This window comes from Mesoplodon densirostris, chromosome 10 (genome assembly GCF_025265405.1).
Source record: "Mesoplodon densirostris isolate mMesDen1 chromosome 10, mMesDen1 primary haplotype, whole genome shotgun sequence".
NCBI lineage: Eukaryota > Metazoa > Chordata > Mammalia > Artiodactyla > Ziphiidae > Mesoplodon > Mesoplodon densirostris.
In genome coordinates, this window is record NC_082670.1 from 27,634,606 (window position 1) to 27,647,083 (window position 12,478).

Below are 12,478 nucleotides of genomic sequence, written 5' to 3' on the forward strand. Positions count from 1 at the left end.
CCTAACGTCATCGGGAGCGCTCCCGCGAGAGTGCAATGAGATTGGCTGCAAAGAGGGTGGTGTCGGCCAACGCCCCCGTCCCGTCCCGCTGGCCTTTGCGTTTGCTTGGTCGCAGGCCCAGCTTTGGGGACCTTTTACTTGTAGGGCTGGGGGCGCTGAGGTCCAGCCGTCCTCTCCCGCATCCGCGGTCCGAGATAGGCCGACCCGTGAGTAAGACCGTGCACCTTGAGGCACGTCAGCCTTTCAAATCCCTCCATTCTTCAGACTCCTCTCTCCCCCCATACCTATCCTCTGAGCCTCTGTCTTTCCCTCCTCCCAGCCTCCCAACTTCCTCCTTCTTTACTTTACGACTGGGAAGGGATCCCACTCTCCTCTACTTGCTTCTTAGGTTTAGATTCTCCACCGACCGCTCTCTTTCAGCGAGGGGGAGTCCGGAGGTACTGCAGGATAGAAGGTGCCTTTAATGTCCCAGAGGCCATGTCGCCATCTTCCTTGGCCCCCCAGGCACCCCGAAGTTTCTCTAGGCCGAGGGCGATTGTAGATTTCAGAGGGATGTGCTGGCTTCACAGCTGCCTTCCGTCTAGGCCGCGGTGATTGTGAGGGTTTTTTGTAAGAGGTGGCGGGAGTGGAAGTGTCTTGTGTACAGATGAAGGTAAGGGTGAGAGAGGGAAAGACAGGTCTAAAGTTGACATGAAAGTGTAAATTACTAACTTGTTCTCATTTTTATCTTGAAAGAGCAATCCTTCATAAGCTCGAAACTGAATAATCTGTTTGTGTATGTGTGTCACATTTAAAATCATTTGAAGATTTTCTCCCAATATTTTCTTATGGTTAATGATTTATTTATGCTAATAGTACATTTAATTGGCATGCTATATGTTGTCCTCTCCAAGCTAGCTTTTCTTGAAGTATTAGTGCGGAACCACATGTAAACAAACTTGAAAGTTATTTGATTCAGAGCTTTCAGTAGGTGTTTTACCCATATTTTTTGAGGGTGTGCTTCATCGTTGCTCTTTAATACATTCTAACCATCAGTGACTTATTATATTTGCTTTGCATGTTGCTTCTTTTGATGCTGAAGCCTCTCTTGATGGATATGAGGAGAATGCAGAAATCCTGTTGCCATCAGCAGAAGTTGTGTTCTTATCTAAAAGTGATGTCTATTTCCAACCGTTACCAATTTGCCATGCAATTTTAGGAAGTCACTTATATAATATAAGGCTCTTTCCTATTATTTATCCAGGTTTAGAAAAGCCCTACCTGTATTTTGTGTGAAATGAGTTTGATATTATCTGTCTGCAATCTAGTCTCAGGCAGTTTTCAGATTACTTTTTATATCATTACTACCCTAATAGTTCAGTTATAAATTAATTATTTTTCTCACCCACCTTTTAAGCTGGTACCTATAGCTTATGGCTCACAAGAACTTGGATGACAAGGACCCCATGGATTTAATAGAATAAAAATCATTATAGTTAAAAAAAATAGGAATTGTTTTTGTTGTATTTCTGTTTCGACTTTGTTCTATTTACTTTTTTAACTAGTTGAACACATTGCATTTACAGTTTTTTATCTTTCACTTAATACTTTTTGAGCCTATCTCCTTTTTTAAGAAACCGTGCATAACATATTTTAAATTTTAACTTATGTATAATAACTTACAGATAAGTGCACATATCATAATTGTAAAATTTGAGGCATTTCCACAAATTGAACACATCTGTGTAATAGGAATTCAGATCAAGACCATCACCCCAAAGCTCCTTTCTTGCTCCCTTTCTCTCCTAGTCACCATACATAACCACTCTTCTGACTTCTGACATCAAAGATTAGTTTTGCTGAAGTCCTAAACATATTTTAATAGCTATATAAAATTCTATAATTTGTATATACTGTAATTCACTTATTTCTGCATTGTTAGATGTTTCTAAGTTTTCTTTACTACAAGTAAAACTATAGGGGACATGTATTTTATCTAGTAACTTTCCCAGGACTGATGGCCCTCAGTGGAATGGCATAATCATTTCAGAGACCTTTTGTGCATATTGCCAGTTTGCTTTTGAAAATAGTTAAATCAGTTAATACTCCCACCAGTGGATTGTCTTTTGTTTCACAACTCCCTAACAAATGTTGGGTATTCTTATTTTCTTTTAAGCTCCACTAAATTGATAGGTAAGAAATAGTATGGAAAATAGAATTTTAGGCTCACTTTGCTGTTGCCTTATCTACTACATGGCATGATGAATATATTGATAAAATTTGCAACTCAAAATCTTTTAAAATAGTAGGCTCTACATATTGAGACTATATGACTCTGACAAGGATTTAGTAACTCAGGTGAACAGTTACTGCTTTTCTGTGTGGAATTTTGATCAAGCCACTTTATTTCTGTATTTCTCTGGACTTTAATTTCTACATCTGTAAAATGATGAAATCGGACTTAGTTACCTAAAATGATGAAAAAGACTCTGCTAATTATGAGGAATATACAGCTCTGATGATGGATCAGTTTATAGAATAGAGGAGAATATATATAGTATATGAAATTTTATATACATGTGTTTTGTATAAACATAAAACATATCTTATATAAAGAAATATTTTATATGAACATTAAAAAAACGTTCTAATATATTGTAGTGTGGGAGATGATAGATGTATAAAGAGGGAAACAGAGCTCTGTGGTATGGATTACTGAAGAGGCCATTTAGCTGAGCTTGTAGTTTCAGGGACAGGCTGTGAGTATATTAGTTAAATGCTTCCTAGGTTTAAATGCTCTTCCGTGCCTCAGTTTCCTCATCTGTAAAATGGGGATAATATTAGTACCTATTTCTTGGTGGTGTTACGAGGATTAAAATTGCTGCTCTACATAAAGTCCTTAAGGAGTGCCTGTCACATAGAAAGCCGCGCATACTGGAGGTGATGCCTTAGCCAAAGAAGAGTATCTAGGTCGATGGAAGAGCAAGAGCATGTCCTGGAACTTTGATGTATGCAGGGAACTGTAGGTAATCCAGTATTTCTAGAACACAAAAATGTGTAGAGGTCAAAGGCAGAGGTGATTCTGAGAGATAAGCAGGGATCAGGTCATGGGGCCCTTGAATACCTGTTTCGTTCACCACTTTTTTCTTCAGCGTCCAACACTGCCTGTCATAAAGTAGGTGTTAAATAAAAACCTTCTGAATGAAAAAGTTAGTTAGGAGGCAATGCTCGATCCTCTACGTGATGCAGAGCCTTTGAAAAATTTTACGAGAAGTGTGATACGTGATCATATTTTCATTGGTGTCAGTGTGTGGAGTGGATGAGAGGTGGTAAGACTGGTCAGTAAAACCAACTAAGAGTCTCTTGAGGAAGAGGACTAGAACTAGAACAATGATAGCAATTGTGGAAAAGAGGGACCAGAGTTATAAGATATCAGGTGGAGGGAGCAGCAAAGGAGAAAAGATGAAATCATACTAATATACCCTTTCTTTCTCTTTTCCCTTTTCACCAAAAGCTCCTATTTTGCTGCTCTCTTATAAATACATATGCACTGTGTTTCTTTTTCTAGGTCAGTTCTTGTTCCTGTTGGGTGTTTTCCATGCTCCATCATGTTGAGGGCTAAGAGTCAGCTTTTTTTGCTTTCACCCTATCACCTGAAGCAGCTGAAAGAGTCATCAAGCTCCAGGCTTATATGGCAGCGACTTCTGCATCAGCAACAACCCCTTCACCCAGAATGGGCTGCCCTGGCTAAAAAGCAGCTGAAAGGCAAAAACCCGGAAGAACTAATATGGCACACCCCAGAGGGGATCTCCATAAAGCCTCTGTATTCCAGCAGGGATACCAAGGACTTACCTGAAGAACTTCCAGGAGTAAAGCCATTCACACGTGGGCCGTATCCCACCATGTACACCTTTAGGCCCTGGACCATCCGCCAGTATGCTGGTTTTAGTACTGTGGAAGAGAGCAATAAGTTCTATAAGGACAATATTAAGGGTGAGATTTTAGTGAGACGTAATATTTATGATCAAACATACACTTCCTCATCTTGGTTTTTTTGAAGGTAGGCTGGTTAATCTCTATCAAGGTAATAGTCACTTTATAATTTTGTAGTTAAGGCTATACTCTGAAAAAAAATGAATGTTTTTCAACTTCCATGGTCAAAAAGATAGATGACCCAGAATAAAGTGCTAAATTCTTGAGAGTAAACAATACTTACATGCACATTGTGTAAAAGGAATTAGGTGAAGTGAAGCTGTATGAAGAAAAGAGACCTTGGCTTTGCCTTTGAGAAGCTTTTACTTAAAACCATCAGGATAGGAATTGGAGGGGAAAATGGTTTAAGTGATGACCAAAGAAAGGAATAAACAAATGATCATGTACAAATTTTAGTTTTTTGCCTGGTTTTCATAATTCTATTTCCCATAATATTTGAATGGTCAAGACAAGAATAAAAATAAATAAGCGAGCATACAAATACTAAATTATGTTAACTATATACAAACAGCCATATCTTTTCATGAATCTTAAATATATTTCTATCAAAAATTGTTAAGATAGGGCTTCACTGGTAGCACAGTGGTTAAGAATCCACCTGCCATTGCAGGGTACACAGGTTCGAGCCCTGGTCTGGGAAGATCTCACATACCACGCGGATTACAACTAGGCCCGTGCACCACAACTAGTGAGCCTGCGCTCTAGAGCCCGCGAGCCACAACTGCTGAGCCTGCGTGCCACAACTAGTGAAGCCCATATGCCTAGAGCCTGTGCTGCACAACAAGAGAAGCCACCACAATGAGAAGCCTGCGCACCGCAACGAAGAGTAGCCCCTGCTCGCGGCAACTAGAGGAAGCCCGCGGGCAGCAACGAAGACCCAACACAGCCAGAAATAAATTAAAAAATTTAAAAAAATCGTTAAGATAAAAAAATCTTGAGATGGACATGAGATATATGACATGTTTGGTTCCATCTATCCTTTATTATAGTGAAGTCTGGAATTCACTTTGTACATTTTAGCACATGGGAAACAGCAGACATTTAGTAGGAAAGTATTTAAGTTTGTTTTGAGCATAAAAAAGGTTTATTATAAAAGTATAATGTGATGAGATGAATCAACACTAAGTAGTGTTAAAGAAAATCAGTTTACTTTGATGCCAGACTCTAATCCTACATTATTTTTCTTTATATATTTAGCCGGTCAGCAGGGATTATCAGTTGCTTTTGATCTGGCAACTCATCGTGGCTATGATTCAGACAACCCTCGAGTTCGTGGTGACGTTGGAATGGCTGGAGTTGCTATTGACACTGTGGAAGATACCAAAATTCTTTTCAATGGAATTCCTTTAGAAAAAATGTCAGTTTCCATGACCATGAATGGAGCAGTTATTCCAGTTCTTGCAACTTTTATAGTAACTGGGGAAGAACAAGGTGTACCTAAAGAGAAACTTACTGGTACAATCCAAAATGATATACTAAAGGAGTTTATGGTCAGAAATACTTATATTTTTCCTCCAGAACCATCCATGAAAATTATTGCTGACATCTTCCAATATACAGCAAAGGTATCCTTTGTGGTTATAGATTTTGCTGTAGTTCTTTGAATGTAAGAATTTTTATAAAATGCCATAGCCTAATTTGAATTTGGTAATTGAGTCAGAGTAATAGTTGTAGTATCGAGTCAGGGTGTGGGTTTTGTGTTTATGTGTGTGTATTGTTAGTTTTTATTTTTTGGTCTTTAATGTACTAGTTTTACGGTCTGTCATTACCTGTGGGAATCTGGGCAGTAGATATTTACTGTATTTTCTTTATTAAAATTTTTAGGGCCTCCCTGGTGGCGCAAGTGGTTGAGAGTCCGCCTGCCGATGCAGGGGATACGGGTTCGTGCCCCGGTCTGGGAGGATCCCATATGCCGCGGAGCGGCTGGGCCCGTGAGCCATGGCCGCTGAGCCTGCGCGTCCGGAGCCTGCGCGTCCGGAGCCTGTGCTCCGCGACGGGGGAGGCCACAACAGTGAGAGGCCCGCATACCGCAAAAGGAAAAAAAAAAAAAAAAAAAAAAATTTTATTCTCTGATATTTGTTAGAATCAGGGAGGGCTCATAATTTATACTTCTTTTATTTCTCTCCAAAGTTCAGATCCAGTTGTGAGTAGACACTGGTGTCAGACAGATGGGGATCAAAATATTAGCTTTATTTCTGCAAAAAACTGGATCAGAAGATAACACTTACATCTGCAACCACAATGAGGTCCCTAATATTTCACCCCTGAACTAGGTTCATTTTCCCAAGATTGGTGGGAAAATAAGGTTCTTATAGTATTCCTATATTAGCAGCAATCCTTCTACAGGGAAACATAGAGCTTTTTCATTTCCTCTGAGTAATTCATTTATATTTTCCCCCATCATTCCCACTTTACTTTTTGCTGGCAATGCTCTCTTCTTACCTACCTTAAAATTAGACCATTATTTCATAGCAAAGGACACATCTCTCTTCCATCATCAAAGCTTTTTTTAAATCTCTTTACCTCTTGTAATTGCTGTTATCTCCAAACTCTTGCTAGCATTGCCTGCTCTCCTCATTTGATAAACTTTATACTTTTCAATTTTATTGCTTTTCATAGATTCCATCTGCTCACATGAATTGTATAGAATACACGCCTATCACCTTTTTCAATTTCAAGAACACATGCACAGGAGGATTGATTTGAGCAGTATATGACAAACACACACATACACAAATAGCAGTAGCTTTAACTAAATAGGAGTCAATTCTGTTTCAACTGAAAAAAGTTGGAAGGTAGACTCAGGGTCTTGGTTGTATGGAAACACTGCAGTTGTGAGGATTCCAGCCTCCTTTCATTTGGCTTCTCTATTGTTTGTATGCCAGCTCATGATTAAGGAAGTAGGTGGGCCGGCTGTGTTTGTGTGGGGAGAGGGACTTAGCCCCTCTGATTAAAGGTGAACTTCTAGAAGGAACAAACCAAACTTCCACTTATATCTCAGTTGACACAAAGAGGGAAGATTGGAAATGTAGAACACTTTGGCACTGAATGTATGGTTCAGGTACAAGAGGAGAGTGGAGAATGGCTATTGGAGTGGATAGTACCAGTCTGCTATTACGTACTTGGGCATTTAACCTTGTGAAACACTAATGTCATCTACAAGTTCAAAATTGCTTTATATAATCTTTCATATAAGTGATAAAAGTGCCAGTTTCAGATATGGATCAAGTATGTTATTTGAAGTAACTAAACTTTTATGTTGTTCCTCTAACAAATATTTAATTGTGACAAAATACACATGACATAAAAATTACCATCTTAATCATTTCCAAGTATACAGTTCAGTGGCTTTAAGTACCTTCACGTTGTTGTGCAACCATCACCACCATCCATCTCCGGAATTCTCTACATCTTGCAAAAGTGAAACTCTGTACCTATTAAATAATAACTTTCCATTCTCCCCTTCCTTCAGCCTCTGGCAACCACCATTCTACCTTGTGTTTCTATGAATATGACTACTCTAAGTACCTCATATAAGTGGAATCATACAGTGTTTGTCTTTTTGTGTCTGGCTTATTTCACTTAGTGTAATGCCCTTAAGTTTCATCCATATTATAGCCTGTTTCAGAATTTACTTCCTTTTTTTAAAATTTATTTATTTTATTTATTTATTTTTGGCTGTGTTGGGTCTTCGTTGCTGTACGCGGGCTTTCTCTGGTTGCGGTGAGCGGGGGCTACTCTTCATTGTGGTGCGCGGGCTTCTCATTGCAGTGGCTTCTCTTGTTGCTGAACACGGGCTCTAGGCACGCAGGCTTCAGTAGTTGTGGCTTGTGGGCTCTAGAGTGAAGGCTTGGTAGTTGTGGCTCACGGGCTTAGTTGCTCCGCAGCAAGTGGGATCTTCCCGGACCAAGGCTTGAACCCATGTCCCCTGCATTGGCAGGTGGATTCTTAACCACTGCACCACCAGGGAAGCCCAGAATTTACTTCCTTTTAAAGGCTGAATAATATTCCAATGTTCCCAGTGTTTCTACTATTAAACTCCTCTGAGTAAAGAAGCACATGTTTGTTTCCTTCTCATTTGTAACTCCAAATATATTCAAGTAGTCTCTCAATTCCATGTAATTCAATACCCTTATTGCTTTTGTGATGAACATTTTTCAAGAACTCTTGGTTAGTTATAAATAAAATATTTACAAATGTAAAATACAGATAATCCATACCATACACTAGCAACAGCTAACTCTTTATGAATACTTACTGTGTACTGACATAATACTGTACTAAGTTGTTTAGATGAATCGTTTCTTTTAATCCTACAACAATTCCATGAGGAAGGTAGAGTTTTTATCTCTATTTTATAGTTTAGGAAACCAAGGGATAACAAGGTTGAGAAACTTGCCTACAGTTTCTGTCTAGTTAAGTGACATGACTAGAATTTGAGCACTCTGACTTGAGTCCATGTTCTGAACCAACTGTAATGAGAGTCTGATTTAGTTTTTATTATTTTATCTTTGGTTAATTCTTGGAAGGATAAGTTTTTTGGTTCTGCAGGTTCTGTGTGATATGTACCCCACCTAACGTGACATTTTAGGGGGATAGTGGATTAGTGGTTGTGGTAGAAGGAAGCTGTCTGAATTATCCTTAGCATTAAATGTCACAGTAAATCAAATTGAAATCTTTGATTTTTAAGCCATGCATTTTTTCCTGTTTTGATATATAGTACTAGCACTGAACCATTTTCTTTTTTTACCCACTGTGTACTTATTCATATTCAATGAGTTCATTCAAATAAGATAATTAATAACTAGTTAATAATAATTAAATTTATACATATTCAGCAGATTCTTCCAAAGATTTGAGGTCTTAGGACTTCTTATGAGGTCGAAGTCATGAGTTTGGAATTAAAGATGTCATCATTCAGTTGTTGGGCCAAAGGTTACATTCCTAACCTCAGCCAGCTAATTTCAGAGTTTAACTTTTGATGCTAAATGATGGTTGGTGATTCTTTTTCACTAGAAAAATAAAACAGGTACAGTCCTTACAGTGGTTCATTGAATCAGCCATTTTAATTGGAAAGTGAATTGAATGTAACTAAACATTAAATATTTTCAGTTAATATTATGACCTAGTATATCTGAATCAAATATCATAAAAATAATATTGTCTTTTAGAAGATAGATTTAATAGAACCTTTCTTATATTTTTATTTACAGTTGTATTTTTTTATTTTTTTATATAGCACATGCCAAAATTTAATTCAATTTCAATTAGTGGATACCATATGCAGGAAGCAGGAGCTGATGCCATTCTGGAACTGGCCTATACTGTAGCAGATGGATTGGAGTACTGTAGAACTGGACTCCAAGCTGGCCTGACAATTGATGAATTTGCACCAAGGTGAGTAAATTAAACTCAAATATTGCCTCAACATTAAGAAAGTTCACAGAACCATTTTCTCAGTGTATAGCAATATATATATATATATATATATATATTTTTTTTTTTTTTTTTTCTTTTTTTCTTTTTTTGCTGTACGCAGACCTCTCACGGTTGTGGCCTCTCCCGTTGCGGACCACAGGCTCCAGACGTGCAGGCTCAGCGGCCATGGCTCACGGGCCTAGCCGCTCCGCGGCATGTGGGATCTTCCCAGACCGGGGCACAAACCCGTGTCCCCTGCATTGGCAGGCGGACTCTCATCCACTGCGCCACCAGGGAAGCCCGCAAAATATATTGATAAAAATGAATTTGTATATATAAATATACCAGATTTTTTTTATGTTTTATCTGAGTGATAAAGAGGGAATAAGCCAATACTGTTTATAATTAAAATTCAGAATTAAATTTGACTGTACTTCTTAGTAAATTAGAGGAATTTTGGCCTCTGCTGTTCAGAGAACACAATTAATTGGCACATTTGACAAATAATATTAAAATGTAAATATGGTTTTCAAGACAGATTTGCTTTTGTTCTTTTAATATATCCATTTTAAAATACAGAAGTCATCTATTATTACAGGTTTAAGGTTACTGAAGTACATATGCTTTGATTTTAATTCAAACTAAGTAGCTTGAAATTAAAATCTGAGCTTTTTCTGTGTATGTGTGTGTATGTGATACAATTAATTTCCATGTTATAATCAAATTCTGGACTTTACTATTTTAGGTTGTCTTTCTTCTGGGGAATTGGGATGAACTTTTATATGGAAATAGCAAAAATGAGAGCTGGGAGAAGACTCTGGGCTCACTTAATAGAGAAAATGTTTAAGCCTAAAAACTCTAAATCTCTTCTTCTAAGAGCACATTGCCAGACATCAGGATGGTCACTTACTGAGCAAGTATGTATAACATTTAAAGTGTAGAATTTTAGTAAAGTCATATATTTTCTTCTAAGCAGCTTGGCATAGTCAAGAAACAGATTTAAGAACTTATCTGCTAATATTTGAAAATCATAATTATTCTGAAGCGTAATGCATACTTATATTTGCTTTTACAGAAATTATAATAAATAAATAAAATTGGCCCCCTCTGTTGGTTAACAATATAAAATCATTTAAATCTTAGCTTACATGTAGGGCTGTGTATTTTACTTTTTTTAAAGTAAAAAAATGTGATGATGAGGAAGAAATACAAATTGTAATTTAAGTAATATTGTCTTAAATAATTTTAATGGTTAAAATTCTTAACACAAAACTTCCTCATTAAAATTTGATTTTATACATACAAATTTTTTTATTATAGTTGTGTTTAAATAAGCATGCATGCAAACAAACAATTTAAAAACTATTATCACTTGGGTAATCTATTTAAATTTCATTTCATTAAAAAATTATGTGGTCGTGATCTTTTTTAACATGCATTTTCTTTACATATTAAATTATTTTGATACATTAAAATAATTTATAACTTTAAAGTTACATTGCTTTTATAAATTTAAAACAAATAAAAACTAGTAGTCTCCATATTAAATATGATTTCAGGTACTTATAAATGGAGAAATATAGATTTCAGAGTTGGAAAGAACTTTGGTAATTGTTTTTGACTTAGCCTCCTCATTTTTACAGCTAAGGAAGCTGAAGTTCAGAAAGGTCCAATGACTTGCCCAAATCACAGTTAGGAACAGAATGAACTAGAAGTCATATTTCTTGTCTTATAGTCCATTGTTCATCTGTTTTATTAATCATTTATTAATAAATCATTGCCAGTTTTGTGCACCTCATTAAGGTAGATACTTCAAGGTATACAATAATTAAGAGATAGTGAATTATGAAATGAAGTATGTTAATAATCTAAGTAGACAAAGTATACCTTCATGATGCACTTACAGAAGACTATTTAGGCAATACAAAAATAAGCACAACAGGGCCTCCCTGGTGGCGCAGGTGGTTGGGAGTCCGCCTGCCGATGCAGGGGATACGGGTTCGTGCCCCGGTCTGGGAGGATCCCATATGCCGCGGAGCGGCTGGGCCCGTGAGCCATGGCCGCTGAGCCTGCGCGTCCGGAGCCTGCGCGTCCGGAGCCTGTGCTCCGCAGCGGGGGAGGCCACAACAGTGAGAGGCCCGCATACCGCAAAAAAAAAAAAAAAAAAAAAAAAAAAAAAAAAAAAATAAGCACAACAAATACTTCATATTTCAGATGATTATAAGAGGCAATGTTTTAGTGCCTAAGCACAGACTAGATCCTTTGGCTCTTAATCCTAAGTCTGGTTTGTTTACTAATTTGTCTAAATTTATTAGATATTCTGAAGACAATACAGACTGGCAAAGAAAGTATGCATCTGCCACTGCTTAATCATTGTCATCTTTTACGGCTGCAATATATATCAATTGTTGCCTTGTTTTGTTTTGGTTTTTTGCCTTTTACTAAATGTTTTAGGATCCTTACAATAACATCATTCGTACTGCAGTAGAAGCAATGGCAGCAGTGTTTGGAGGGACTCAGTCTTTGCACACAAATTCTTTTGATGAAGCCCTGGGTTTGCCAACTGTGAAAAGTGCTCGAATTGCCAGGAACACGCAAATCATTATTCAAGAAGAATCTGGGATTCCTAAAGTGGCTGATCCTTGGGGAGGTTCATATATGATGGAATCTCTCACAAATGATGTTTATGATGCTGCCTTGAAGGTCAGTTTCTCCTCTTTGAAACTTTGTTTATAAGATTTACAGATTTATAAAGATTTATAGATTTTTGATTTATAAATCAAATCATTTATAGATTTATATCAAGATTTATAAAGTGTTTCAGAGAAAAGGGAATTTTAGATTTGACTTTATAGTATTTAAAACTGAAACTTAATTTAAAAATACATTTGTATTTGTACTAAAGTATTTTATTTCAAAGAGTTAAAAAGACAACTAATGTTAAAAGACTATAACAAAAAAGCAGTCCTTTCTCCTCCACTTGCTTGTTTTCCTGCTTCCTTGAGTCAGCTACATCTTTTTGTTTGTTTTTATCTCCATGTTTTAAAATTACATGTGTATACTGTTTGTTCTAATTCAATCAATTTTA

At 37.1% G+C, this 12,478-nt stretch overlaps 1 protein-coding gene across 3 annotated transcripts in view; it reads left to right on the plus strand.

Moving 5' to 3' along the window:
* Window positions 1–54: 54 nt before the first annotated feature.
* MMUT (methylmalonyl-CoA mutase) overlaps window positions 55–12,478 on the plus strand; it is a 28,382-nt gene continuing 15,958 nt past the window's right edge. The window contains exons 1-6 of one of the 3 annotated variants that reach the window (XM_060110599.1): window positions 55–230; window positions 3,548–3,972; window positions 5,170–5,537; window positions 9,212–9,369; window positions 10,136–10,307; window positions 11,845–12,093. In XM_060110599.1, the coding sequence (XP_059966582.1) occupies window positions 3,588–3,972; window positions 5,170–5,537; window positions 9,212–9,369; window positions 10,136–10,307; window positions 11,845–12,093 (1,332 nt within the window). In that variant the 5' untranslated portion in view covers window positions 55–230; window positions 3,548–3,587. Of the gene's footprint in view, window positions 231–3,547; window positions 4,040–5,169; window positions 5,538–9,211; window positions 9,370–10,135; window positions 10,308–11,844; window positions 12,094–12,478 lie in introns of those variants that run through there. The other 2 variants (XM_060110597.1, XM_060110600.1) reach the window with 2 other exon arrangements.